Here is a 27,932-nt window from a genome sequence, read left to right on the forward strand (position 1 = left end):
AGTGGCGGGCGCCTGTCGTCCCAGCTACTCAGGAGGCTGAGGCAGGAGAATCGCTTGAATCCAGGAGGCGGAGGTTGCGGGGAGCCGAGATCGCGCCATTGCACTCCAGCCTGGGCGACAGAGGGAGACTCCATCTCAAAAAAAAAAAAAAAAAGTCCCAGTTTGCTCCTGGCTGTGGCCGGCACTTTCGTAGAGGCTGGCATCTCTGGGCACAGCCTCCCGGACCCGCGCGCTGGAGCGTGCTGGAGGGAGCAGAGAGGGGACCCTCCGCCGGACCCGGCTGGAGCTGGCTGGAGAGCCTTCCGGCCCCGGGAGGAAGCGGGGCCGGGACCGAGCCAGAGCGGAGCAGCCGGAGGGAGGGCGTGGAGGCCGCGGGGCAGGAAGCCGGGTCCCGCCCGGGCCTCCGGAGCCACGTGCGCTTGTTTCCGTGCTGGGGCGATCACGTGACCCGCGTCAGCTGACCCGTCACGGTGGAGCCCGGTGCTCGCGCCCGGCAGCCTCTGCCCCGCTGCGCCCGGAGCGCAGGACCCGCGGAGGGGTAAGCGCGCCCCCCGCCCGCCTCTTCGCCGCCGCCGGCTCCCCGCGGCCGCCTCCGCCCCAGCCCCTGCCCCGCGCCCATCCCAGCCCCGCCGGCCTGGCACCCCGGAAGCCGTCGCCTGCAGGGTCGTGGCCGGGCTCAGCCCCGCGCTGCCCCCCGGCGGCCTGGAGGAGATGGCCCAGGGCAGCGGGGGGCGGGCAGGCGCTCTCAGCACCCCGGCCGGGGGCTGGCACCCGCCCCCAAGCCCAGACATGCAGGAGCTGCTCCGGAGCGTGGAGAGGGACCTGAGCATCGATCCCAGGCAGCTGGCTCCGGCCCCGGGGGGCACCCACGTGGTGGCCCTAGTGCCTGCGCGCTGGCTGGCTGGCCTCCGCGATCGCCGGCTGCCCCTGGGACCCTGTCCCCGCGCAGAGGGCCTGGGAGAAGCGGAAGTCAGGACTCTGCTGCAGCGCTCTGTGCAGAGGCTGCCTGCCGGCTGGACGCGCGTGGAGGTGCATGGGCTGCGGAAGCGGAGACTGTCCTACCCTCTGGGCGGGGGCCTGCCCTTTGAGGACGGGTCCTGCGGCCCTGAGACGCTCACTCGCTTCATGCAGGAGGTTGCCGCCCAGAATTATCGCAACCTGTGGCGCCATGCATACCACACTTACGGGCAGCCCTATAGTCACAGCCCTGCCCCCTCAGCTGTCCCTGCCTTGGACTCCGTACGGCAGGCCCTGCAGAGGGTCTATGGTTGCTCCTTCCTGCCAGTGGGCGAAACTCCCCAATGCCCATCATATGCCAGAGAAGGCCCCTGTCCCCCTCGGGGCAGCCCTGCTTGCCCTAGTCTTCTACGGGCTGAGGCCTTGCTGGAGTCGCCGGAGATGCTGTATGTGGTCCACCCTTACGTGCAGTTCTCCCTCCATGACGTGGTCACCTTCAGCCCTGCCAAGCTGACCAACAGCCAGGCCAAGGTGCTGTTCATTCTCTTCCGCGTGCTGAGGGCTATGGATGCCTGTCACCGCCAGGGACTGGCGTGCGGGGCCCTGTCTTTGCATCACGTCGCTGTGGATGAGAAGCTTTGCAGCGAGCTGCGACTGGACCTGAGTGCTTATGAGAGGCCCGAGGAGGACGAGAATGAGAAGGCCCCTGTGGCAAGGGATGAGGCGGGCATTGCGTCTCAAGGGGAGCAGGGAGGGCAACCTGGGCAACCCACCGGCCAGGAGGAACTTCGGGGCCTTGTGCTAGATTGGGTGCACGGCCGCATCAGCAACTTCCACTACCTCATGCAGCTGAATCGGTTGGCAGGTCGGCGGCAGGGGGACCCCAACTACCACCCCGTGCTGCCCTGGGTGGTGGACTTCACCACGCCACATGGGCGCTTCCGAGACCTGCGCAAGTCCAAGTTCCGCCTCAACAAGGGAGATAAGCAACTGGACTTCACGTACGAGATGACGCGGCAGGCATTCGTGGCAGGCGGGGCGGGCGGCGGGGAACCCCCTCACGTGCCTCACCACATCTCAGACGTGCTCTCCGACATCACCTACTATGTGTACAAGGCTCGGCGCACGCCTCGGTCGGTGCTCTGCGGCCACGTCCGCGCGCAGTGGGAGCCCCACGAGTACCCGGCCAGCATGGAGCGGATGCAGAACTGGACCCCCGATGAGTGTATCCCGGAGTTCTACACCGATCCCTCTATCTTCCGCTCCATCCACCCTGACATGCCTGACCTGGACGTGCCAGCGTGGTGCAGCTCCAGCCAGGAGTTCGTGGCTGCGCACCGAGCCCTGCTGGAGAGCCGCGAGGTGTCCCGGGACCTGCACCATTGGATCGACCTCACGTTTGGCTATAAACTCCAGGGCAAGGAGGCAGTCAAAGAGAAGAATGTGTGTCTGCACCTGGTGGACGCCCACACTCACCTGGCCAGCTACGGGGTGGTGCAGCTCTTCGATCAGCCACACCCGCAGCGCCTGGCTGGGGCTCCTGCTCTTCCCCCGGAGCCTCCCCTCATCCCCAGGCTGTTGGTCCAGACCATCCAGGAGACCACAGGCCGGGAGGACTTCACGGAAAACCTGGGACAGCTTCCAAATGAAGTGGGCCGGCCAGTTTTAGAAGCCACTCCCTGTGAGGCTAGCTGGACCAGAGACAGGCCGGTGGCAGGAGAAGACGACTTGGAACAGGCCACAGAAGCTCTGGATTCCATTTCCCTTGCTGGGAAAGCAGGTGACCAGCTGGGCTCCTTCTCCGGTCAAGCGTCCCCTGGCCTTCTGTCTTTCTCAGCCTCCCGTCCAGGCCGCAGGAATAAAGCTGCTGGGGCAGACCCTGGGGAGGGCGAGGAGGGGACGATTCTTCTTCCCGAGGGCTTCAATCCCGTGCAGGCCCTGGAGGAGCTGGAAAAAACGGGCAACTTCTTGGCCAAAGGCCTAGGGGGCCTGTTGGAGGTGCCTGAGCAGCCCCGGGTCCAGCCGGCTGTGCCACTGCAGTGTCTGCTTCACAGGGACATGCAGGCGTTGGGTGTCCTGTTGGCGGAGATGGTGTTTGCCACCAGGGTGCGGACGCTGCAGCCCAATGCACCTTTGTGGGTACGCTTCGAGGCCATCCGGAGGCTCTGCACACGCCACCCCAAGGAGGTCCCTGTGTCTTTGCAGCCCGTGCTGGACACACTCCTGCAGCTGAGTGGCCCCAAAGTCCCCATGGGAGCAGAGAGGAGCAAGCTGGACCAACTGTTTGAGTACAGGCCTGTCTCCCAGGGCCTGCCCCCACCCTGCCCAAGCCAGCTTCTCAGCCCCTTCAGCTCCGTGGTTCCCTTCCCGCCCTACTTCCCAGCGCTGCACAGATTCATCCTCCTGTACCAGGCAAGGCGCGTGGAGGACGAGGCCCAGGGGCGCGAGCTGGTGTTTGCCCTGTGGCAGCAGCTGGGCGCAGTGCTGAAGGACATCACCCCCGAGGGCCTGGAGATCCTGCTGCCCTTCGTGCTGTCACTTATGTCCGAGGAGCATACGGCTGTGTACACTGCCTGGTATCTGTTTGAACCTGTTGCCAAGGCACTGGGCCCCAAAAATGCCAATAAGTACCTCCTGAAGCCTCTCATTGGTGCCTACGAGAGCCCCTGCCAGCTACACGGCCGCTTCTACCTATACACGGACTGCTTTGTGGCCCAGCTGATGGTGCGGTTGGGCCTGCAGGCCTTTCTCACTCACCTGCTGCCCCACGTCCTGCAGGTGCTGGCGGGCGCGGAGGCCTCCCAGGAGGAAAGCAAGGACCTGGTAGGGGTTGCCGAGGAGGAGGAGAGCGGGCTGCCCGGGGCCGGGCCTGGCTCCTGTGCTTTTGGGGAGGAGATTCCCATGGATGGGGAGCCTCCTGCCTCCTCCGGCCTGGGGCTGCCAGACTACACGTCTGGCGTCAGCTTCCACGACCAGGCTGACCTCCCTGAGACAGAGGACTTCCAGGCCGGGCTCTATGTAACTGAGTCTCCCCAGCCCCAGGAGGCTGAGGCTGTGAGCCTGGGCCGGCTGAGTGACAAGAGCAGCACCAGCGAGACCTCCCTGGGTGAGGAGCGGGCTCCAGACGAGGGGGGCGCCCCCGTGGACAAGAGCAGCCTTCGTTCAGGCGACAGCAGCCAGGACTTGAAGCAAAGCGAGGGCTCCGAGGAGGAAGAGGAGGAGGAAGACGGCTGCCTGGTGCTAGAGGAGGAGGAGGGGGAGCAGGAGGAGGTCACCGCAGCATCTGAGCTCACTCTGTCTGACACGGTGCTGTCCATGGAGACGGTTGTGGCCGGCGGCAGTGGGGGAGATCGGGAAGAAGAGGAGGAGCCACTGTCTGAGCAGTCAGAAGGCAAAGAACAGAAGATCCTCCTTGGTAAGCTCCCAGGTCTGGGAGATATTGGTCAAAAACACCTCCTGCTTCTCCTTGCACACTTGCAGAGCACCTACTCTGTGCCAAGCAGTGGATCGAGCCAGGGCCACCTGCAACACAGATGTGGGCTTGCCTTCACGGAACACCCAGCAGACAAGATGCTGCAGTGTAGACGGTCTTAAGCAAGTGTATTATGTTAGTGCGATAAAGAACATGGCTGCGTTCCTAGGAGGGAGTGGAACATGGAGCTTTTCGGGGGCGCCGTGGCTCACGCCTCTAATCCCAGCACTTCAGGAGGCCGAGGCAGGCAGATCACCTGAGGTCAGGAGTTCAAGACCAGCCTGGCCAACATGGTGAAACCCCTGTTTCTACTAAAAATACAAAAATTAGCCAGGCGTGGTGGCAGGCACCTGTAATCCCAGCTACTCGGGAGACTGAGGCAGGAGAATGGCTTGAACCCGGGAGGCAGAGGTTGCAGTGAGCTGAGACTGTGCCACTGCACTGCAGCCTGGGCAACAGAGCGAGACTCTGTCTCAAAAAAGAAAAAAAAAAGTGCTTTTACATCTAGTTTTCAAGGGTCAGAGCAGGCTTCCTTAAAAGCAGAGACAGTTGAGGTTCAGGTAGGAGTAGGAAGGAGGTAGGCAAAAATGGGCAAAAAGAAAGTCTGAAGGCTGAGGGAACAACGTGTGTGAGGCTCTGAGGCTGTCATGTTCCATTAAAGAAGAGAAGCAGGGGGCTGGGCGCGGTGGCTCACACCTGTAATCCCTGCACATTGGGAGGCCGAGGCGGGTGGATCAAAATGTCAGGAGATCGAGACCATCCTGGCCAATATAGTGAAACCCCATCTCTACTAAAAATACAAAAAATTAGCCGAGCATGGTGGCGGGTACCTATCATCCCAGCTACTCGGGAGGCTGAGGCAGGAGAATCACTTGACCCTGGAGGTTTAAGGAGAAGAGTCAGGGCGGTGGAAGGTGGAGGTTGCATTGCAGTGAGCTGAGATCGCGCCATTGCACTCCAGCCTGGGTGACAGAGCGAGACTCCGTCTCAAAAGAAAAAAAAAAAGAAGAAAAGCAGGGAACAGCCATTATGGGGAGACCGAGGGAGTGGAGGGAAGAGAGGCCAGAAGGGAGGTGGCCAGGGCCGGGCCAGGCCTCGTTAAGGAGCTTCAGAAGACCCACGGGCAGGCTAACTTCCTGCAGGTCGTGCCTGTGGAGAGGAGCCTGGGGCAGCCAGAGTCCCACAGGCCAGGGCCTAGGCACCTCTGCCACTGTTACGTGGAGGGGGATGGTGTGGGACAGCCGGCCTGGGCTGGGCTCTTGGCAGAGCTGCAGCCGGAGGTGGTTGAGTGGGGTGCCGTGGGGTGGGGTGGGAGGGGTGGTGAACGCATGTTATCTGAGGAGCTCAGGGCCTGCTCCCACCCCACAGATACGGCCTGCAAGATGGTCCGCTGGCTGTCTGCCAAGCTCGGCCCCACAGTGGCTTCTCGCCACGTGGCCCGGAACCTGCTCCGCCTGCTGACGTCTTGTTATGTTGGTAAGGAGGCCTGTGGTCGGTGCTGGAGATGAGGGTTTCTCCCAGGCCCTCTGCCTAGCTTAAGCCCTCTCCAGCGGGGATCCTTCCCACCCCTAGCTCAAACCACCCACCGGCCAGGTGCTGGGTCCCAGTCTGTAAGTGCCAGCAATTGGGTAGGGCCGGGCTGGGCCCCAGGCTAGAGTGAGCTCAAGCAGCCAGTACACCCCTGCAGGGCCAGGCTCCCCCCGGCCCTCCACTGGCGACTCAGGACTGCTGGCCCTTCCTTGGCAGGACCCACTCGGCAGCAGTTCACGGTGAGCAGTGGCGAGAGCCCTCCGCTGAGCGCCGGCAACATCTACCAGAAGAGGCCGGTCCTGGGCGACATCGTGTCAGGGCCCGTGCTCAGCTGCCTCCTCCACATCGCCCACCTGTATGGGGAGCCCGTCCTCACCTACCAGTACCTGCCCTACATCAGCTACCTGGTCAGTCGCTGGTTTGGCAGACCCGGGGCTGGGAAGGCTGAGGACCTGAGGGCCGGCCCGGGGTCTCTGGGTGCCAGGGGGTCCGTGGGGCTGCCAGGCCCTCATCTGCTGGATGGTTCTAGGTGGCCCCAGGGAGTGCCTCAGGCCCCAGCCGACTGAACAGCCGTAAGGAGGCAGGGCTGCTGGCCGCAGTGACACTGACTCAGAAGATCATCGTGTACCTCTCAGACACCACGCTCATGGACATCCTGCCCCGGATCAGCCATGAGGTCCTGCTGCCCGTGCTCAGCTTCCTCACCTCCCTCGTCACAGGGTAGGCCTCCGCCCCAGCCGCTGTAGGGGGACAGGCCCAGCAGAGGGGCTGCCCAGGAGGGGCTGGGAAGCTCAGGGGAGAGGACGTAACGCTGGGCTGGGTGTCAAGGGTCCTGGTTTTGATGCCCGCTCTTTGACCCTGAGCAAGCCACACCCTTTTCCTGTGCCTCAGTTTCCTCATCTGGTTTGGACCAGTTGGTCTTGGAGCTCCTTTCATTTAAAGCTTTTGATATGACCGGGTATGGTGGCTATGCCTGTAATCCCAGAGCTTTGAGAGGCCAAGACGGGAAGATTGCTTGAGCCCAGGAGTTTAAGACCAGCCTGGGCAACAAAATGAGACCTCATCTCTAAAAATATATATAAAGGCTGGGCATGGTGTCTCACGCCTATAATCCCAGCACTTTGGGAGGCCGAGGCAGGTGGATCATGAGAGTCAGGAGTTCGAGACCGGCCTGGCCCAATATGGCAAAACCCCATCTCTACTAAAAATACAAAAAAAATTAGCCAGGTATGGTGGCTCATGCCTGTAGTCCCAGTTACTCAAGAGACTGAGGCAAGATAATCACTTGAACCCAGGAGGCAGATGTTGCAGTGAGCCGAGGTCGCACCACTGCACTCCAGCCTCGGTGACAGAGCAAGACTCTGTCTCAATAAAAATAACTGAAGCTTTTGATAGATTCTGGTCAAGTCCTGCAGAACCGGGGACTGGAGCTCATGAGCTCTGTTTCCAGGTTCCCAAGTGGGGCCCAGGCCCGGACTATCCTGTGTGTGAAAACCATCAGCCTCATCGCCCTCATCTGCCTGCGCATCGGACAGGAGATGGTCCAGCAGCACCTGAGCGAGCCTGTGGCCACCTTCTTCCAGATATTCTCTCAGCTGCATGAGCTTCGGCAACAGGTGGGCAGATCTGCGGGGCCAGGGCAGGCTGGGGCGTGGGCTGTGGACCCAGCTGACCTCCTGGGCGTCTCGCTCACAGGATCTGAAGCTGGACCCCGAGGGCCTCGGTGAGGGCCAGGGTGGGCTGGGCTGGGGGCGGTGGACCCGGCTGACCCCCTGGGTGTCTTGCTTACAGGATCTGAAGCTGGACCCCGTGGGCCGTGGTGAGGGCCAGCTGCCACAGGTGGTCTTCTCTGATGGGCAGCAGCGGCCCGTGGACCCTGCCCTGCTGGACGAGCTGCAGAAGGTGTTCACCCTGGAGATGGCGTACACAATCTACGTGCCCTTCTCCTGCCTGTTGGGTACTGCCCCATCACGTTCCCTGTCACAGCCTTCGTGGCTGTCTCCTCCCTTGGGAGGCCCCATTCTCTGCCCTTGCCCCAGAGTCAGCAGTGGGTTCTAAGCAGTTTTTTTGGGTGGGAGCAAAGGGATTTGGCCTCAGACCCCTACCTCCAAGGTGACATACAAACAGGGACTGAGCAGTAGCCAGCAAGAGAGGCCCAGGAGCTGGCCTGTAGCATCCCTGGGGAAGGCAGGAGAGTCAGGGCAGTGGACTGGCTGTCTGCAGGAGCTGAGAGGGAAGGAGTGGCCTTCTGTTTACGAAGCTTCCCCTCTGGGTCCTGCATGGTGCTGTGCTAATCGTTTCAGCGTGTCATCTCCCTGCAGAGGACAGACAGCCCTGTGGTGACACGTGTTATCATCCCGCCACTGAAATCTAAGCTTTGGGAGGCCAGGGCACCACCTGTCTTGTTCCGTATTCTATTCCTAGTGCCCAGCACGGCACAGCACATAGAGAAGACGCTCATGTGTACATCACAACGGAATGAATGCACATATCACCAGGGAGGAAACTGAGGCTCAGAGACAGAGTTACTTGCCCAGAGTTGCAGAGCCAGTTCCTGCCCCGTCTTCTGTGGCTCCCAAGTCCTTGGATGGGTGATAGCAGCCGCCTGCCATCTTCCCTGTCTCAGGACCTCTCCCACTCCCATCCAGGTGACATCATCCGGAAAATCATCCCCAACCACGAGCTGGTTGGGGAGCTGGCGGGGCTGTACTTGGAGAGTGTCAGCCCGAGCAGTCGCAACCCTGCCAGCATGGAGCCCACCGTGCCCAGCACCGGCCCCGAGTGGGACCCCCAGGGTGGGGGCTGCCCTCAGGATGACGGCCACTCAGGGACCTTTGGGAGCGTCCTGGTGGGGAATCGCATTCAGATCCCTAATGACTCTCGGCCTGAGACCCCCGGACCGCTGGGCCCCATCTCGGGGGTGGGTGGCGGGGGCCTGGGCAGCGGGAGCGAGGACAACGCCCTGAAGCAGGAGCTGCCGCGGAGCGCCCACGGGCTGAGCGGAAACTGGCTGGCGTACTGGCAGTACGAGATCGGCGTGAGCCAGCAGGACGCCCACTTTCACTTCCACCAGATCCGCCTGCAGAGCTTCCCGGGCCACTCGGGGGCCGTCAAGTGTGTGGCCCCCCTGAGCAGCGAGGACTTCTTCCTGAGCGGCAGCAAGGATCGAACCGTGCGCCTCTGGCCGCTGTACAACTACGGCGACGGGACCAGTGAGACGGCCCCACGTCTCGTCTACACCCAGCACCGCAAAAGCGTCTTCTTCGTGGGCCAGCTCGAGGCCCCGCAGCACGTGGTGAGCTGTGACGGGGCTGTGCACGTCTGGGACCCCTTCACAGGTGAGCGGGCCCAGGTGAGGCCTGTTCTATTGCTGCTCCTGCGTCCACCAGGCCTCTGGGAAGGGGCCCGAGGGTAGGACTGTAATGCTGCGGAGTTTGGGGAGACCCAGCGAGGCCGCCGAGAAGAGCAGTTAGGGTTTCTAACCTGTTAGACTTGAGTCTGAACTGGCTCCACCAGCTCACTTCCCTTGAGCAAGTTCCTGCTGCTGGAAGCATCTATTTTCCCATCGATAAACAGAATCAGAAAAACGGGCTTAAACGATAACATGTGGGAAGGCCGGGAGCGGTGGCTCAAGCCTGTAATCCCAGTACTTTGGGAGGCCAAGGTGGGTGGATCACGAGGAGGCCAGTAGTTGGAGACCATCCTGGCCAATATGGTGAAACCCTGTCTCTACTAAAAATACAAAAATTGGCCGGGCGTGGTGGTGGGCGCCTGTAGTCCCAACTACACAGGAGGCTGAGGCAGGAGAATGGCATGAACCCGGGTGGCAGAGGTTGCAGTGAGCCGAGATCACACCACTGCACTCCAGCCTGGGCGACAGAGCGTGACTCTGTCTCAAAAAAATAAAAATAAAAAAGGGCCGGGCGCGATGGCTCACGCCTGTAATCCCAGCACTTTGGGAGGCCAGGGCAGGCGGATCACGAGGTCAGGAGATCAAGACCATCCTGGCTAACACGGTGAAACCCCGTCTCTACTAAAAATACAAAAAAATTAGCCAGACGTGGTGGCGGGCGCCTGTAGTCCCAGCTACTCGGGAGGCTGAGGCAGGAGAATGGTGTGAACCTGGGAGCCAGAGCTTGCAGTGAGCCGAGATCTGGCCACTGCACTCCAGCCTGTGTGACAGAGCAAGACTCTGTCTCAAAAAAAAAGAGAAGAAGACAATACACGAATACATGTAGGGTTTTGGCTTTATGTGTAGCAGATGATATTTGGCCAATGGTTGCTTATTTTTTGGCATCACCATAGGGAGAAATATGGTTAAAAGGGAGAAAGGGATGGTGTTGGGGAAGACAGAGGGAGGGGCATTGGGTCAGCAGTGCTGTGCAGAGAGAGGAGGTTGCTTTGGGGATGGGAGCCTGGCCAGGCCGTGGAAGCAGGAAGGTGGGAGAATCAAGAAACATCTTTTTTTTTTTTTTTTATTGAGACAGAGTCTCACTCTGTCGCCCAGGCTGGAGTGCAGTGGTGCAGTCTCAGCTTACTGCAAGCTCCGCCTCCCGGGTTCATGCCATTCTCCTGCCTCAGCCTCCCGAGTAGCTGGGACTACAGGCGCCCGCCACCGTGCCCGGCTAATTTTTTGTATTTTTAGTAGAGACGGGGTTTCACCGTGTTAGCCAGGATAGTCTCGATCTCCTGACCTCATGATCCACCTGCCTCGGCCTCCCAAAGTGTTGGGATTACAGGCGTGAGCCACCACACCTGGCCAAGAAACATCTTTAGACTGGACATGGTGGCTCACACCTGTAATCTTAGCACTTTGGGAGGCCAGGAGTTGGAGACCATCCTGGCCAACATGGCAAAACCCCGTCTCTATTAAAAATACAAAAAAATTAACTGGGCGTGGTGGCAGGCGCCTGTAATCCCAGCTACTCAGGAGGCTGAGGCGGGAGAATCGCTTGAACCTGGGAGGTGGAGGTTGCAGTGAGCCCATATGCACCACTGCACTCCAGCCTGGGCGACAGAGCAAGACTCCATCTCAAAAAAAGAGAAACATCTTTAGCATTTTCTAAGGATCCCTGTGGGACGGGAGGCAGGTGTGCAGTGAGTTGGGAGATTAGAAGCTTCCAGGGCTCTTCCATCAGCTGCTGCGACCCCAGATCCACTGTGACTTTCCTTCCCAGGGAAGACCCTTCGCACAGTGGAGCCGCTGGACAGCCGGGTGCCTCTGACCGCGGTGGCTGTCATGCCCGCCCCCCACACCAGCATCACCATGGCCAGCTCTGACTCTACCCTGCGCTTTGTGGACTGCAGGAAGCCGGGTCTGCAGGTCAGGGGGGTCCAGTTCCCCGAGCACTCGCCTGGTTCTCTGGGGACCTGGCAGGGAGGAGAGACTTCCCCAAAACAGAAAGCCAGGATGTCGTTCTGGGGCACTAGTTAGTTTCTCTTTGGTGCTAGATCACCCGCAGCCGCACACCCTGTGGGGCAGTTCTCTGGCCTATGATGGGGGTGGGCTTCTGGGCTTTTCATGCCCCTTGATGAGGGTCAGAGGCTCAGGCCTTCCTGCCGTGGGGGCTTCGGTGGTGGGCAGGGCCTTGGGGAGCGTGGGATGGGAAGGTGGTGCCTCAGCTCAGCCTCCCTCTCCCTGCAGCACGAATTCCGACTGGGCGGTGGACTGAACCCTGGGCTTGTCCGCGCCCTGGCCGTCAGCCCCAGTGGCCGTAGCGTCGTGGCCGGCTTCTCCTCGGGCTTCATGGTGCTCCTGGACACCCGCACGGGCCTGGTTCTGCGAGGCTGGCCAGCCCACGAGGGGGACATTCTGCAGATCAAGGTGACGGGCCAGGTCCCCCTCCCCTTGCTGCCCGGCCCCTGCCCCTGTCCAGCCATCACCCCTGCTTAGGGCCTGCCCGCCCAGGAACAGGCTCGAGCTGGTCTGTCTTATATACCTGGTCCAGGACTGATGGGCAGGGAGGGTGGCCCTCCTGGGCCAACTTGGGAGCCAGTCGCACTGCAGGGGCCTCAGCAGGAGGCAGGCCATGGGGGCGGGAGCCATGGGGCAGGGCTGACCCTGTTGCTCATGGAGATGTTCTAATGAGTAACCCTTGTCCATATTTGTCTTGCTTGGAAGATCAGGGGTCAGGTCCTGTCCGTGACCCAGTTCAGGTTAAATAAAGCTCAGCTGGGAGGCTGTTTACTGCCCACGGACCACTGAGCAGAGTCCATGGCCCTCCTGGGCTGCCCTGGCAGGGGCAGGAGCAGGCCTGGGCTTAGGGATCCTGTCCCCCTCTCCTTCCCCTCCCCTGCCTCCATTCTCAGTCACAGGCCTCAGGGAGCTGCTCAGGGAGGCCCAGGAGGGGAGGAACAGGGCTACATGTGGGGGGATTTCTGCCGGCAGCTGGGACTTTCCTCCCCGTCTTGGCTGGAGGCCAGGAGTCCTGCGTTACCCTGCTGAGAGCAGGCCGACACTGGCTCCCTCCAGAGCCCCAGGGAACCCTGAGCTCGAGGTACCCTAAATTCTAACTCTCCAAGAAAGTATCAGGAGGGCTCTGGGGTCAGCCTGGGTGTGAATCCCGGCTCTGCTGCTTACTGGCCCCATGACCTTGGTATGGTTACTTCACTTCTCTGAGCCTCGCTTTTCCTCTCTGTGAAATGGGGACAATGGCAGCATCCACCGCATAGGGTTGTTATGAAGGTCAAGTTATGAAGGTCACGTGCACACCTGGCACCATGCCTATGGGTCATTCTCAACTTAGTGATGACTGGGTTACGGATGCTGAGTGTATTAAAATGAAAGAGGCCGGGCGTGGTGGCTCAGGCCTGTAATCCCAGCACTTTGGGAGGCCGAGACGGGCGGATCACGAGGTCAGGAGATCGAGACCATCCTGGCTAACACGGTGAAACCCCGTCTCTACTAAAAAATACAAAAAACTAGCCGGGCGAGGTGGCGGGCACCTGTAGTCCCAGCTACTCGGGAGGCTGAGGCAGGACAATGGCGTGAACCCGGGAGGCGGAGCTTGCAGCGAGCTGTGATCCGGCCACTGCACTCCAGCCTGGGCGATAGAGCGAGACTCCGTCTCAAAAAAAAAAAAAAGAAACGTGAATATGGTGTGTGTGGGAGGGTGGTGGCCTGTCACCCACCCAGGACGGCCTGTGTCCCTGGAGAGAGACTGCAGAGGGAACTGGGGAGGCCTTGGGGCTCGAGGGTATGCAGAAGGCCCCAGGCCCCCGCTGAGGCTCTCCTCTCCCGGGACAGGCGGTGGAGGGCAGCGTCCTGGTCAGCTCCTCCTCTGACCATTCCTTGACCGTCTGGAAGGAGCTGGAGCAGAAACCCAGCCATCACTATAAGTCAGCGTCCGACCCCATCCACACCTTTGACCTGTACGGCAGCGAGGCGGTCACCGGCACTGTGTCCAACAAGATTGGCGTCTGCTCCCTGCTTGAGCCGCCCTCCCAGGCCACCACGAAGCTGAGCTCTGAGAACTTCCGCGGCACGCTCACTAGCCTAGCCCTGCTGCCCACCAAACGCCACCTCCTGCTGGGCTCAGACAACGGGGTTATCCGCCTCCTGGCATAGGCTGAGGCAGGAGCTGGCCAGGCAAGGGCGGGAAGACATCTGCGGGAGCGTGTCTGCTCACCCTGTTCCCCAAGCAGCAGCTGCCTCCCCGGAGGCCCTGGGTCCCACGCCCTGGGTGCCCACATGTCCTGCCAACTAGGGCCTCCAACTGGAGTGGGGGAGTCCCGGCCCTTAAATCACCAGAGCCACCAAGCCTGTCAGAGGAGTCTCATTCATGACTTGGGGACGCACTGCTCCTAGCAAGCAGGAAGTAAGAGCAGGAAGAAGCATTGCTACCTTCACTTCTCCCCAGCTCTGCCCTCTGGGTCCACATGAGGACAGGGAGTCTCGGGAAGGGGAAGGGAGACTGGCCCTGCCCAGCCGGTCTCTAGCCCCTCACCCCACACTGGGCTCTCTCTGCCCCGTCCCTCTAGGACAGCGAATCTGGCCTGGTCCAGGGCACTGATGGTGCTTGGATTCCAGCCTAAGGAAGGCTGGCCATGGTCCAGGAGTTAAGGGCCTGGGTCTGGGGTTTAAGTGGCCACCCACCCAGGCCCTGGCCAGTGTGGGACCAGGACGGGAAGGAAGAAAGAGGCTAGGAGCAGGGGAGAGAAGGTGCACTTGGCCAGTGGTGCCTGCCCGGAGTGAGCCCATGCCTTGCCTGCCTACCCCTAACTACAGTGTTTGTGCCTTGAGCTGAGCGGGGCAGCCTCTGGGCCCTGAACCCCTGCTGGGGCTCCACGACCCTGAGCGAAGGGGTGAGAAGAATCATCTCTGCACCTCGGGTCTCTGCCAGAGGAAGACTTCAGCATCCCAGCAGCCTCACCTTCTAGACGGAGATGAGGTCCAGGGGTTGGCCCTTGCTGCCTCCTCACAATTTGCAATAGATGTAAATAGGACCAATAAATCCTTTGGAAGAGCCATGGGGTGAACTGAGGCTTGTCTTTTTTTTTTTTTTTCCAATAGAGATGGAGGGTCACTATGTTGCCCAAGCTGGTCTCCAACTGCTGGGCTCAAGCGATCCTCCCACCTCAACCTCCCAAAGTATTGGGATTACAGGTGTGAGCCACCGCGCCCGGCCTGAGGCTTATCTTGCTGGTGGTGTCAGGGTGGGGAAAGTTGAGACCCAGCAGTTTCCAGGACAGTGAGGGTGGGAAGCAGCCCAATGCAGGGCAGTGAACAGGTGTGAGGGTGGGAAGCGGCCCAATGCAGGGCAGTGAACAGGTGTGAGGGTGGGAAGCAGCCCGATGCGGGGCAGTGAACAGGTGTGAGGGTGGGAAGCGGTGTGAGGGTGGGAAGCGGCCCGATGCAGGGCAGTGAACAGGTGTGAGGGTGGGAAGCGGCCTGATGCAGGGCAGCGAAGAGCAGGTGTGAGGGTGGGAAGCGGCCCGATGCAGGGCAGTGAACAGGTGTGAGGGTGGGAAGTGGCCCGATGCAGGGCAGTGAGCAGGTGTGAGGGTGGGAAGCGGCCCGATGCGGGGCAGTGAACAGGTGTGAGGGTGGGAAGCGGTGTGAGGGTGGGAAGCGGTGTGAGGGTGGGAAGCGGCCCAATGCAGGGCAGTGAAGAACAAGTGTGAGGGTGGGAAGCGGCCCGATGCAGGGCAGCGAAGAGCAGGTGTGAGGGTGGGAAGCGGCCCGATGCAGGGCAGCGAAGAGCAGGTGTGAGGGTGGGAAGCGGCCCGATGCAGGGCAGTGAAGAGCAGGTGTGAGGGTGGGAAGCGGCCTGATGCAGGGCAGTGAAGAACAGGTGTGAAGGTGGGAAGCAGCCTGATCTTTGCACGGGCTGCCAGGTTTCTGGTTCACACAGCCCCGGGCCAGTTTCCAGAACCCTTGCTCTTGGGTGGGGGAAAGAGACATTGCTCCGGAGTGGCAGGACAGTGGGAGAGGCCGAGTCCCTCTCATCTCTCCTCCCTTACCCCTGCCTTCCGGCCCCAGTCTGAAGGCAGCCACCCCGGATCCCGTGCTTGTGAGGTTGGGGGTGAGCTTCCTATCCCGGGCTCTCTGCACAGGCTCTGTGGCTTCCCCTTTCCTCCCCTCGGGAGCGGGAGGCAGCTCTCGGGGAGAAGAAAGGACAATGGAAGTGAGAATCTGGATGTGACTCAGCCCAGCTCTGTGTCCTTGGGCAGGTCACATGGCCTCTCTGAGCCCGGCTGAGCCAGGGATAATCCACACCTCGTGGGGTCTCTGGAAGGCTTGACACAGTGCTAGGTTCCTGTACCTTCTGGATCCGCCCTCTTGGCTAGCCAGATCCAGTCTCTTCACCTCTCTCCTCGTGAACTTCCTCTTTCCAGGCTCAGGGGGGACCCGAATAGAGGGGGCTCTGTGTGGCTGCCTCAGGGTTAGACACTCTGGTGGGAAAGGGGGTTCTGGCTTCAAGGTCAATGTGTAACCGGATGTGCAAGTCAATATTTACCAGAAGAGAAGGCAACCTGAACAGGGGTTGGCTGAGAGTAAAGGTCCTGGTGGGAGGGGAGGGGTGGGCTGGGCTGGCTGGAGCCCGGGCAGAGTGTGGGGAGCACCCAAGTGGGACCAGAGGAACGTCGTGTGTGGCAGCAAGGAGCCCGCAGAGGTGCGAGGGGAGGGGCGGCTCGGCCTGCTCCTTGGGCGGGAGAGGAGGGAGCTGCCTCCCTGGCTGAGGGGTCTGGGCTGGATTGATTCAGGAGGCTGTCACTCCTCAGCCTTCTCTGGGACTTGGAAAAACTGGAGCCTGTTCTTGGCAGGAAGATTCGAATGCCCAGGTCGGAGTCGGGGCCCTGGCCAAGGGCTCTTGTGTGGGATGGGGGTGGGGTCAGGCGTGACCGAAGGATCCTCCAGAAGGGTTGGCCCTGAGATGGGGGTGGGCTGGGGGTAGACTGTGAGACTTCCTCTGACTTATCCTCCTGAGACTGACACCTGCCCTTCCCAGAGCCAGCCTGAGGCAGAGTGCAGGTCGAGGCCTGTGATTCTCCTAAATGCAGAGGTGTCTCTGGCCAGAGTCATTCACTGGGTTCCCCTGCTGGGCCAAAAGGCAGCTCTCTGGCCACCTCGCCACCCCTCCTGAGACCTCAGGGCCTCAGAGGTATGTCCAGCCTTGTGGGCAAGACCTGACCAGCCTGAGAAAGACGGGCTAAATGGACGCAGCAGGCTGGGTAGGAGCTCTGAGCTGGGAGCCATGTGGTGGAGGCTTCAGGGCAGGCTTCCCGGAAGAGGTGGCCTTGAGCCGAGCTGACCCGGGGGAGTGCCAAGCATCGTACTCAGGGTTTACAAAGACGGTCTTATTTATTTATTTTTTTGACACAGAGTCTTGCTCTGTTGCCCAGGCTGGAGTGCAGTGGCGTGATCTCGGCTCACTACAACCTCCGCCTCCCGGGTTCAAGGGATTCTCTGCCTCAGCCTCCCGAGTAACTGGGATTACAGGCGCCCGCCGCCACGCCTGGCTACTTTTTGTGTTTTTAGTAGAGATGAGGTTTCATCATGTTGGCCAGGCTGATCCACCTGCCCTCGGCCTCCCAAAGTGCTGGGATTACAGGCATGAGCCACTGTGCCTGGCCACAAAGATGGTCACGCCTGTAATCCCAGCACTTTGGGAGGAGGCTGAAGCGGGCGGATCGCCTGAGGTTGGGAGTTTGAGACCAGCCTGACTAACACGGAGAAACCTCGTTTTTACTAAAAAATACAAAATTAGCCGGGTGTGGTGGCACATGCCTGTAATCCCAGCTACTCGGGAGGCTGAAGCAGGAGAATCCCTTGAACCCAGGAGCTGGAGGTTGCGGTGAGCCCAGATTGTGACATTGCACTCCAACCTGGGCAACAAGAGTGAAACTCCATCTCAAAAAACAAACAAAAAAAACCCCAAAAGACGGTCTTATTTTGGTCCTCACCATGCATGTGAGAGGAATAAGGGACTTGTGCCACCGTTTTACAAGGTAAGGCCAAGCCCGGCAGAGTTACGGGAAGTGCCAAGGTCCTTTGGCAAGAGGCAGTCTGGGTGCAGATGCAGACCTGACTCACAGCTCAGGGCCTTGAAGAATGAGAACATTTTGTTTTGGTATTTCCCTCCTATTCACCAAAACGCCCTCAGTGCAGGCAATACGAAACACCAGAAACTAAACAGGGGGAAGAAGCCGGGGGGGATGTCCCAGCCCCAGGAGTGGCAGCCGCTGCTCCTGTGTTTGGGGTCTGCTCTGATCCTGGAGCCTGCTTCTTCCCCTTGGCAATCGTGACCCAGGACTTGGTGGTGTCTGTGATGGCGTGGGTAGGATTCCCTGGCGGGCGTGGGGACGTGAGACGGGAACAGAGCTTTCTGTCCCTGCCACAGGAACATGGCGCTGTTCTGGGGGCTCCTGGTGCTCAGCTGGTCCTGCCTGCAAGGTCCCCTCTCCGTGGTGAGGCTGGGCTGAAGTCGAGGTGGGGTGGGGTGGAGGGGGAAGAAGAGGGACGTTGGCGTGGAGGGAGGGCTTGGCTCCGACGGGCCTCCTATCCTCACCCCTTTCTCCGCAGTTCTCCCCTGTGAGCGCCATGGAGCCCTTGGGCTGGCAGGTACTGGGGAGCGAGGAGCCTGTGACTGGGTGGAAGGCCCAGGGTTCTCACTGGTGGCTTGGACAGGGTGGGGGACCTGTGGGAAGGGTCGCTCTCCATCTGCTTCCTTTCTGCAGCTAACTAGTGGGCCAAACCAGGAGAAAGTGCCCCCACTTACTCTCCTCAAGTTGGGCAACCAGGTACAACCAGGTGGGGCTGGGGAAGAGTGGGTGGGGCCAGAGGGAGGAGGGCCCATCGGCAGGGGTCGGGAGCAGGGGCGCGTGGTGAGGCTGGGGCTCTGGAGTCCAGAGGCCAGAAGGGAGAGGGCGGGAAGGACCGAAGGTGGGCGCCAGGCCCCAGAACGCCAGTGCCCTCTGCCTGACGCTCCCTCTCCCCTGGGGCTGGGACAAGGCCCTGCTGTCCTCAGGCACGGGGGCTGTGACAAGACCTTCAACACAGAACCTGGAACTGACCGCTTGACCTCCCTGACCCCTGATCTGTCCCTGCAGGAGCCTGGCGGCCAGACTGCCCTGAAGAGTCCCCCAGGAGTCTGCAGCAGAGACCCCACCCCAGAGCAGACCCGCAGGCTGGCCCAGGCCATGATGGCCTTCACTGCCGACCTGTTCTCCCTGGTGGCTCAAACGTCCACCTGCCCCAACCTCATCCTGTCACCCCTGAGTGTGGCCCTGGCGCTGTCTCACCTGGCACTAGGTACCCTGGCACCACTTGTCCAGACCAAGAGAGCTGGGAGGCCAGTAGGAACTCAGTACTCAGTGATTCTCCATGGTGGTTCCTCCACCAGGGTCACGTGGCTATTTGGTAAAAATGCAGATTCCTAGGCCGGGTGTGGTGGCTCATGCCTGTAATCCCAGCACTTTGGGAGGCTGAGGCGAGCGGATCACGAGGTCAGGAGTTCAAGACCAGCCTGGCCAACATGGTGAAACCCCGTCTCTACTAAAAATACAAAAAAAGTTAGCCGGACGTGGTGGCAGGTGCCTGTAATCCCAGCTACTCGGGAGGCTGAGGCAGAGAATTGCTTGAACCTGCGAGGCGGAGCTTACAGTGAGCCGAGATGGCGCTACTGCACTCCAGCCTGGGCAACAGAGCGAGATTCCATCTCAACAACAACAATAACAACAACAAATGCAGATTCCTGGGCCCCTACCTGTCCATCTGTGTGAATCAGATCTCAGGGACTGGGCCGGGGAATCTGCTTATTTACAAGTCCTCCTGCTTTTTTTTTTTTTTTTGAGACAGAGCCTTGCTCTGTCGCACAGGCTGGAGTGCAGTGGTGCGATCTCGGCTCACTGCAACCTCCGCCTCCCGGGTTCAAGCCATTCTCCTGCCTCAGCCTCCCGAATAGCTGGGATCACAGGCACCAGCCACGGCGCCCAGCTAATTTTCGTATTTTTAATAGAGACGGGGTTTCACCATGTTGGCCAGGATGGTCTCGAACTCTCAACCTCCAGTGATCCACCCACCTTTGCCTCCCAAAGCGCTGGGATTACAGGCGTGAGCCGCCGTGCTTGGCCCGTCCTGGCGATTCCTATGCAAACGTTTGATAAGTTTGATAACTGCACTCTTTCCCACTGTGCTGGAGGGTCTCTCTCTGGGAAACGGAAGCCCAGAGAGGGAAGGCAACTTGCGTGAGGTGAGATCACCCAGCCTGTCAGCCACAGGGGTGAGAGTCACGCAGAGCAGATCCGTGGCTGTGGAAGGACGGCATGTGATCCTGTGGATGTGCTCGCCATGGGCATCCAGGAGGGACTGGAGTGGGCAGTAGGGGTGAGAAAGGATCCGGCGGCTGGGCCTTAGCCTGTGCGGTGCCCTCCAGGTGCTCAGAACCACACACTGCAGAGGCTGCACCAGGTGCTGCACGCAGGCTCAGGGCCCTGCCTACCCCATCTGCTGAGCCGCCTCCGCCAGAACCTGGGCCCCGGCGCCTTCCGACTGGCTGCCAGGATGTACCTGCAGAAAGGTAGGCACTGACGGGGTGGAGGAGGGTGAGAGAGAGGGGCTGGGCCTCTGGTAGCCAGTGGGAGCGTGGCTGGCTGTGGAGCCTTGAGCCCTGGGAACAGCTTGTACTCCCTCCATGCAGGATTTCCCATCAAAGAAGATTTCCTGGAACAGTCCGAACGGCTATTTGGGGCAAAGCCCGTGAGCCTGACGGGAAAGCAGGAAGATGACCTGGCAAACATCAACCAATGGGTGAAGGAGGCCACGGAGGGGAAGATTCCGGAGTTCCTCTCTGAGCTGCCTGAAGACACCGTGTTGCTTCTCCTCAACGCCATCCACTTCCAGGGTGCGCTCCTCTCAGATCCCCCGCCCTGTAGGCTGAGCTGGGACCTGCAGGCCTTTTTGTTTTTTTGAGACAAGTCTCGCTCCGTCGCCCAGGCTGGAGCACGGTGGCGTGATCTCGGGTCCCTGCAACCTCCGCCTCCCGGGTTCAAGCGATTCTCCTGGCTCAGCCTCCTGAGTAACTGGGATGACAGGTGCCCGTCACCACGCCCAGCTAATTTTTGGATTTTAGTAGAGACAGGGTTTCACTGTGTTGGCCAGGCTGGCCTTGAACTCCTGACCTCAGGTGATCTGCCCACCTCGGCTTCCCAAAGTGCTGGGATTACAGGCGTGAGCCACCGCGCCCGGCCATGCAGGCTTTGTTCTGAGGGTCTCCTTTCTTCCTCAGTCTGGGCCATGAGGCAGGGGGCTGTCTGGGTGTGGTGGGGACAGGTGCCCAGGAGCCAGATGAGTTGTACTAGAGAGAACACCCTGGGAACCAATGGTCCGAAAAGATCCAGGAGGAGGTTCCTAGGAGAATTGCAGGGATTGGGGAAAACACAAGCCCAGATTTCAAAAATGCTACGGGAAAGAGACATTGTATCAATTGGATGCCAACGGGCATTCCCTGGGGTCTTGGCCTCCTCCGCTCTCTCATCCTTGAATGGATTCTGGGTGGGATGGGCAACGGGCTGGGGGTGCAGAGACCAAGCTGGTCCCCATCGACATGACCCCTGCCCTCTGCCCCAAGCTGGTCCCCGTCGACGTGACCCCTGCTCTCTGCCCCAAGCCACTCCCCATCGACGTGACCCCTGCCCTCTGCCCCAAGCTGGTCCCCGAAGACGTGACCCCTGCCCTCTGCTTGGTTTCAGGTTTCTGGAGGAGCAAGTTTGACCCGAGCCTCACCCAGAGAGACTCCTTCCACCTGGACGAGCAGTTCACGGTGCCCGTGGAAATGATGCAAGCCCGCACGTACCCTCTGCGCTGGTTCTTGCTGGAGCAGCCCGAGATCCAGGTCACTCTTGGTTGTCCAGCAGGCTGGGCCTGAGGCTGGGAGGTGGGGAAGGCAGTGGACAGGCTGTGGTGCAGGCACAGGGATGGGTGGAGGGTGTCTCGCCTTCTTTGCCGCCATGTCCCCTAGGCAGGCAGTTGCAAAAGGTCCCACGATCCCCCCTCCTACCCGGCAGGAGAACTGAGGCTCCAGGCTCTTTGAGGTTCAGTAATTCAGTGAAAATATAGTGGGCATTTGCTGTGTGCCAGATACTGTTCTAAGCACTAGGGTTTTTTTGGAGCATGTGGGAGGCCAGGTCTCTGCTCTTAGGAGGGAGGATACACAGTGCAACAGTGAATGGTCATGAACACAGGAATTCCAGACTGTGGGAAGTGCTGTGGAGGGAAAGCTGAAAAAGAAGGTGATTTTGGCCAGGCGTGGTGGCTCACGCCTGTAATCCCAGCACTTTGGGAGGCCCAGGCGGGTGGATCATAAGGTCAGGAGTTCAAGACCAGCCTGGCCAAGATGTGAAACCCTGTTTCTACTAAAAATACAAAAATTAGCCGGGCATGGTGGCAGGCGCCTGTAATCCCAGCTACTCCGGAGGCTGAGGCGGGAGAATCACTTGAACCCAGGAGGCGGAGGCTGCAGTGGGCTGAGATCGTGCCACTGCACTCCAGCCTGGGCAACACATTGAGACTCTGATATGCTCACCTCAGTCTCCCTAAGTGCTGGGATTACAGGCGTGAGCCACCATGCCTGGCCTTATTTAGGCATTTTAGAGTGGTAAGGGTGAATTCTGTGAGGAGGGGGCATTGGATTGAGACTCAGGTGACCATTGTTGATAAGGGTTTTTTACAAGGGCCCATGGACTTTGGGGCAGCACAGGGACCACCCCACGGCCATGTAGCCACTCAGGGTCTCCGCAGCCCCCAGCCTGGGAGAGTCCACTGGGCCCTAACACAGTGCTCCTTAGAAGGGAGGATCTGATTGGATTGGATTTCTTAGCATCCTGCGTGAAACATTCCGATTGGACAAACCTCCCCTTTTTTTTTTTTTGAGACAGAGTCTCGCTGTGTCACCCACGCTGGAGTGCAGTGGCTCGATCTCTGCTCATTGCAGCCTCTGCTCCCGGGTTCAAGCCATTCTCCTACCTCAACCTCTTGAGTAGCTGGGACTATAGGCATGTGCCACCTTGTCTGGCTAATTTTTTTGTTGTTGGTTTGTTTGTTTGTTTTTTGAGACGGACTCTCGCTCTGTCGCCCAGGCTGGAGTGCAGTGGCGCGATCTCGGCTCACTGCAACCTCCACCTCCCGGGTTCCCGCCATTCTCCTGCCTCAGCCTCCCGAGTAGCTGGGACTACAGGTGCCCGCAACTGCGCCCAGCTAATTTTTTTTTGTATTTTTTTTTTTAGTAGAGACGGGGTTTCACCGTGGTCTCAATCTCCTGACCTTGTGATCTGCCCGCCTCAGCCTCCCAAAGTGCTGCGATTACAGGCGTGAGCCACCGCGCCCGGCCTGTTTTGGTTTTTTTGAGATACAGTTTCACTCTGTCGCCCAGGCTGGAGTGCAGTAGTGTGATCTCGGCTCACTGCAGCCTCTGCCTCCCGGGTTCAAGCGATTCTCCTGCCTCAGCCTCCCGAGTAGCTGGGACCACAGGCGCCCGCCACCATGCCCGGCTAATTTTTGCATTTTTAGTACAGATGGGGTTTCACCATATTGGCCAGGATAGTCTTCATATCCTGACCTCGTGATCTACCCACCTGGGCCTCCCAAAGTGCTGGGATTATAGGCGTGAGCCACAGCGTCCAGCCGATTTTTGTAATTTTTTTTAGTAGAGACGAGGTTTCACCATGTTGGCCAGGCTGGTTTCAAACTCCTGACCGCAAGTGATCCACCTGCCTCAGCCTCCGAAAGTGCTGGGATTACAGGCGTGAGCCACTGCGCCCAGCTCTGATTGGATAAAATTCCGCGCCAGGCTGTCTCAGGTGTGGCCTCCCTTGCTTCTAGCCGAAATGTGGTCCCCTTGGCCTGGGCATTGATCCCTGGGCCAGACAGCTGTGGCTGAGATGGCCATGTTTGTTAGCTTCACAAGGCAAGTGTGACACAGAGCACAGCCACTTGTGCAGGAAGGAGCCGGAAGTCACTTGGGCAGCCCTGCTGGGAGGGGGCTGTGGGCGAGGCCGGCCAGAGCGCGTCCTGGCTTCCCGGCAGCTCACTCTGAAAGGCCAGTCTGATCCACCTCCCCAGAGGTTTCTCTTTCCTGCTTCCCCTTTCCTCCAGGCTGTGTCCTGCGCACTCCTCCTTCATCCTTTGTCTCCTTTCCTTGGGCCTCCTCAGCCTTTCTTGTCCTCAGGCCCTCTGCAGACCCAAACAGCCAGAACCCAGGTCTTATCCTCCCATGGGCAGGGGTTCTCCACACAGGCACTCTGCCTGGAACCCGAGGAGTCACAACTGCAGGAGGCCCTCGAGCCCTGTGGTGTCCACACTGCTTTTGCTGCAGAATCCCTTCAAATGAAATCTTAATGGCCGGGTGCGGTGGCTCACGCCTGTAATCCCAGCATTTTGGGAGACCAAGGCAGGTGGATCACCTGAGGTCTGGAGTTTGAGACCAGCCTGACCAACATGGTGAAACTCCGTCTCTACAAAAAATACAAAAATCGGCCAGGTGAGATGGTGGGCGCCTGTAGTCCCAGCTACGCGGGAGGCTGAGGCAGGAGAATCACTTGAACCCGGGTGGCAGAGGTTACAGTGAGCTGAAATCACGCCCTTGCACTCCAGCCTGGGCAATAAGAGTCAAACTCTGCCTCAAAAAAAAAAAAAGAAAAAGAAAAAAGAGGCTGGGCGCGGTGGGTCACGCCTGTAATCCCAGCACTTTGGGAGGCTGAGGCAGGTGGATTACGAGGTCAGGAGATTGAGACCATCCTGGCTAACACGGTGAAATCCCGTCTCTACTAAAAATGCCAAAAAAATTAGCCGGTCATGGTGGCGGGTGCCTGTACTCCCAGCTACTCAGGAGGCTGAGGCGGGAGAATGGCATGAACCTGGGAGGTGGAGGTTGCAGTGAGCTGAGATAGCGCCATTATACACCAGCCTGGGTGAGAGAGCAAGACTCCGTCTCGGGGAAAAAAAAAAAAAAAAAAAAGAAATCTTAAGCCAAATCACAATATATATACACAGCTGGCAAAGTCACAAGAGGGAGATGAGGGAGGGTGGGGAGGACATTACTGTGCAGTGACTCACCCACAGAACCCAGGTGTGGTATGACAGCCAGTGACCCTGTCTGTGGTACATCTGGAGAAGCTGAGACAAGGACAGGCGATTCCTTACGCCAGGTCACAGGGCCAGCTGGTAGCAGGTGAAGAGAGAGAAAACCAGCAGGTATTGAGTACTGTCCATGACAGCGACACTGCTAGAAAGTTTTTTTTTGAGACGGATTTCACTCTTGTCCACAGGCTGGAGTGCAGTGGCGTGATCTTGGCTCACTGCAACCTCCACCTCCCGGGTTCAAGCGATTCTCCTGCCTCAGCCTCCGGAGTAGCTGTGATGACAGGCGCCCGCCACCACGCCCAGCTAGTTGTTGTATTTTTAGTAGAGATGGGGTTTTGCCATGTTGGTCAGGCTGGTCTGGAACTCCTGACCTCAGGTGATCTGCCTGCCTCTGCCTCCCAAAGTGCTGGGATGACAGGCGTGAGCCACCGCACCCGGCCACACTGCTAGAAACTTTAAAAGCATCTCATTCGGTTACGTGTCCGCCCGCAGTGGGAGAGGTAGTGTGACTCCACCCCTCAGTGAGGACGTGGAGGAGCAGGGGTTCAGGCACGCCTGGCAGGATGGCCCGCAGCTCCAGCGTCTGCCTCAGGAGTATGTGCTGGCCCCGTCCCCACTTAGCTTCGGTGCTTTCTGGTCCTCATGCTCTTCCCTTCCCTTTTCCGTAGGTGGCTCATTTTCCGTTTAAGAACAACATGAGCTTTGTGGTCCTTGTACCCACCCACTTTGAATGGAACGTGTCCCAGGTACTGGCCAACCTGAGTTGGGACACCCTGCACCCACCTTCGGTGTGGGAGAGGCCCACCAAGGTCCGGCTGCCTAAGCTGTATCTGAAACACCAGATGGACCTGGTGGCCACCCTCAGCCGGCTGGGTAAGGAGGAGGGTGTGGGCCAGCCCCCGAGGTCAGGCTGGGCAGGGTGGGTGAGGAGGAAGCCTCTGGCTGGCAGTGGAGCTGAGTCAGGGCTGCCCTGTGTCCTGCTCTTTTCCAGGGCTTCGAGAGGGGGAGAGGGTTGAATATGAGCCCTTGGACCCTCTGTCCTGGTGCAAGTCGGGGTGGCCCGGAGAATGGGGATCTGCTTTGCTGCCCAAGACCTAGCACTACAAGGAGAGTCTGGGTAGAGAGCTGGGGGTGGCATGTGAGCCTCGCTGGCTCCCCTGGAACGGGAAGGAGGAGAAGCTGGGGTGTCACATTGTTAAAGAAATGCTGGGTGGGGTAGCTCATGCCCGTAATTCCAGCAGGTTGGGAAGCTGAAGTGGGTGGATTGCTTGAGCGCGGGAGTTCGAGACCAGCCTGTGCAACACGGTGAAACTCCATGTCTACAAAAAATACAAAAATTAACCGGGTGTGGTGATGATACTGGGGAGACTGAGGTGGGAGGACCTCTTGAACCCAGGCGGTTGAGGCTGCAGTGAGCCGTAATTGTGCCACCGCACTCCAGCCTCAGCAACAGAACTGAGACTGTGTCTCAAAAATAAAAATAAAGGCTGGGCACGGTGGCTCACGCCCGTAATCCTAGAACTTTGGGAGGCCGAAGCGGGTGGATCACCTGAGGTCAGGAGTTCCAGACCAGCCTGGCCAACATGGTGAAAACCTGTCTCCACTAAAGATACAAAAATTATCCGGCATGGTGGCGCGTGCCTCTAATCCCAGCTACTCGGGAGGCTGAGGCAGGAGAATCACTTGAACCTGGGAGGAGGAGGTTGCAGTGAGCCAAGGTCGTGCCACTGCACTCCAGCCTGGACGACAGTGTGAGACGCCATCTCAAAAAAATATATATATATAATAACTAAAATAAATAAATAAAGCATCTATCCTTCAGCCATTTGCTAAGCAGCTGCTGTATGCCAGATACTGCACCAGGCACTGGGAGCCGACCCTGTGCAAACAGCTGAGTCCAGTGGGGTGGGCAGACGAGCAGTCACGTACTTAACAAGAGCATAAGCGGTAAGACAGAGAGGACTTCTCTCCAGCTCACCCGGGAGAACACTGAAAATGTGCCTAGGCTGGACTTTAGAGCTGGGGATCAGGGAAGGCTTCCTGGAGGAGGTGATGTTTAAGTTGAGACTTGGAAATCAAAGAGGAATGAAGCAGGGATCTATGAGTTCAAGGTGTGCCCTGGCCAGGATCTCAGATACCCTCCCAAGCAGCTCCAGGAGCCTGTGGGGGCAAGGGCAGCTCTGACCAGCCATCTCTGGCCCTGGGCAGGCCTGCAGGAGCTGTTCCAGGCCCCAGACCTGCGCGGGATCTCTGAGCAGAGCCTGGTGGTGTCCGGCGTGCAGCATCAGTCCACCCTGGAGCTCAGCGAGGTCGGCGTGGAGGCGGCGGCGGCCACCAGCATCGCCATGTCCCGCATGTCCCTGTCCTCCTTCAGCGTGAACCGCCCCTTCCTCTTCTTCATCTTTGAGGACACCACAGGCCTTCCCCTCTTTGTGGGCAGTGTGAGGAACCCCAACCCCAGTGCGCCACGGGAGCTCAAGGAGCAGCAGGATTCCCCGGGAGACAAGGACTTCCTCCAGAGCCTGAAAGCCGGCCCCCGCAGAGAAAAGCTCTTCGGCCCTGACTTGAAACTTGCGCCCCCCTTGGAGGAGGATTATCCCGAGTTTGGCAGCCCTAAGTGAGGGGCTGTGGCTGTGTCATCCAGAGTCCCTGCCTGGACCAGCCTCTCCACTCATGTGACTCTTTCCAACCTGCTTTGTGGCACTCGGGCAGGGGCCGGGGGGCTGTCTGAGAGAGGCCATTCTTTCCCAGCATCTCTTGGGGAGTTTAGGGCGTGGGGGGGGGGCGGTTGGGCAGAGGGCAGGCATCGGGGAGCCGGGAGCCTGACCCTGATCTTTCTTCCAAACGGGCTCAGAGGGTGTCCTGTGTCGGGGCCTGGGCAGGAGGGAGGTGCTCCTAGTTCTGCCAGGAGACAGGTTAGCTGCTCCCCACGTCAGCTGGGACATCCCTACTTTTGTTTACCAGAGAGAAAGGGAAGGGGAGAGGGCTGCCTTTGGACTTGTCCTGGGACACCGAGGCTAGGGCGGGGAGAGACGGGCCCTGGTGGTGGCCCCGGAGGGAGAACGTTGTCCTCAGCCTCTCGTGGAACTCGAGTCTGGCACAGCCTGACCGCGGCCTAACCTGCTGAGAGCCCATCAGCCTCCATCCCACCCCCAGGGCCTTGTCATCCCAGGCTTCCCACGGCTCCTCGAGATCCCAACACTGCCAGCATCTCCTTTCCTTCCTCTCTCCTGTCTTCCTCCTCTGCCCGGGAGCTCAGGAGCCGAGGCAGGGAAGGGTCCTATGGGCTCCTTAAGGCTCTTTTGTAAGGTTTTTGTAGTGATTTTTATGCCACCTGAATAAACAATGAATGGGCCTGGCTGGTTTGATGTCACCATTCTGGGCATGGGTGGG

At 59.6% G+C, this 27,932-nt stretch overlaps 2 protein-coding genes across 9 annotated transcripts; both read left to right on the top strand.

The window, feature by feature from the left end:
• The first annotated feature begins 250 nt into the window (after window positions 1-250).
• WDR81 (WD repeat domain 81) lies at window positions 251-14,426 on the top strand. Of its 4 annotated transcripts, none has more exons than XM_008009781.3 (10): window positions 251-4,372; window positions 5,798-5,905; window positions 6,176-6,366; window positions 6,489-6,679; window positions 7,410-7,575; window positions 7,751-7,916; window positions 8,608-9,297; window positions 11,137-11,282; window positions 11,604-11,783; window positions 13,206-14,426. In XM_008009781.3, exons 1-10 carry the CDS (start codon window positions 712-714, stop codon window positions 13,524-13,526), a joined length of 5,820 nt encoding a protein of 1,939 aa, XP_008007972.3. In that variant the 5' UTR covers window positions 251-711; the 3' UTR covers window positions 13,527-14,426. The 4 variants fall into 4 exon arrangements, 3 of the variants coding, with proteins under 3 accessions (XP_008007972.3, XP_008007975.2, XP_072860672.1); XM_008009784.3 differs by having other exon boundaries at window positions 440-538; XR_012088716.1 differs by having other exon boundaries at window positions 546-4,372; window positions 8,608-9,311.
• Window positions 14,427-15,959: 1,533 nt separating this feature from the next.
• Window positions 15,960-27,894, top strand: SERPINF2 (serpin family F member 2). Of its 5 annotated transcripts, none has more exons than XM_008009776.3 (10): window positions 15,960-16,074; window positions 17,803-17,869; window positions 17,985-18,023; window positions 18,140-18,202; window positions 18,512-18,713; window positions 19,837-19,980; window positions 20,101-20,304; window positions 21,152-21,294; window positions 25,208-25,412; window positions 26,748-27,894. In XM_008009776.3, exons 2-10 carry the CDS (start codon window positions 17,807-17,809, stop codon window positions 27,158-27,160), a joined length of 1,476 nt encoding a protein of 491 aa, XP_008007967.3. In that variant the 5' UTR covers window positions 15,960-16,074; window positions 17,803-17,806; the 3' UTR covers window positions 27,161-27,894. The 5 variants fall into 5 exon arrangements, with proteins under 5 accessions (XP_008007967.3, XP_008007969.3, XP_072860674.1 ...); XM_073004573.1 differs by lacking the exon at window positions 15,960-16,074 and adding an exon at window positions 16,091-16,243; XM_008009778.3 differs by lacking the exon at window positions 17,985-18,023.
• Window positions 27,895-27,932: the final 38 nt, after the last annotated feature.

Source organism: Chlorocebus sabaeus, chromosome 16 (assembly GCF_047675955.1).
Source record: "Chlorocebus sabaeus isolate Y175 chromosome 16, mChlSab1.0.hap1, whole genome shotgun sequence".
Classification (NCBI taxonomy): Eukaryota; Metazoa; Chordata; class Mammalia; order Primates; family Cercopithecidae; genus Chlorocebus; species Chlorocebus sabaeus.

Bases quoted from the DNA above. Each gene is read 5' to 3' on its own strand.
- WDR81 (XM_008009781.3), top strand. From the start codon at position 712: ATGGCCCAGGGCAGCGGGGGGCGGGCAGGCGCTCTCAGCACCCCGGCC. The intron at 6,680-7,409 runs GTAGGCCTCCGC...CTCTGTTTCCAG, and splicing joins CTCACCTCCCTCGTCACAGG to GTTCCCAAGTGGGGCCCAGG. The intron at 11,784-13,205 runs GTGACGGGCCAG...CTCCCGGGACAG, and splicing joins GGGACATTCTGCAGATCAAG to GCGGTGGAGGGCAGCGTCCT.
- SERPINF2 (XM_073004573.1), top strand. The intron at 17,870-17,984 runs GTGAGGCTGGGC...CTTTCTCCGCAG, and splicing joins TGCAAGGTCCCCTCTCCGTG to TTCTCCCCTGTGAGCGCCAT. The intron at 21,295-25,207 runs GTCACTCTTGGT...CCTTTTCCGTAG, and splicing joins TGGAGCAGCCCGAGATCCAG to GTGGCTCATTTTCCGTTTAA.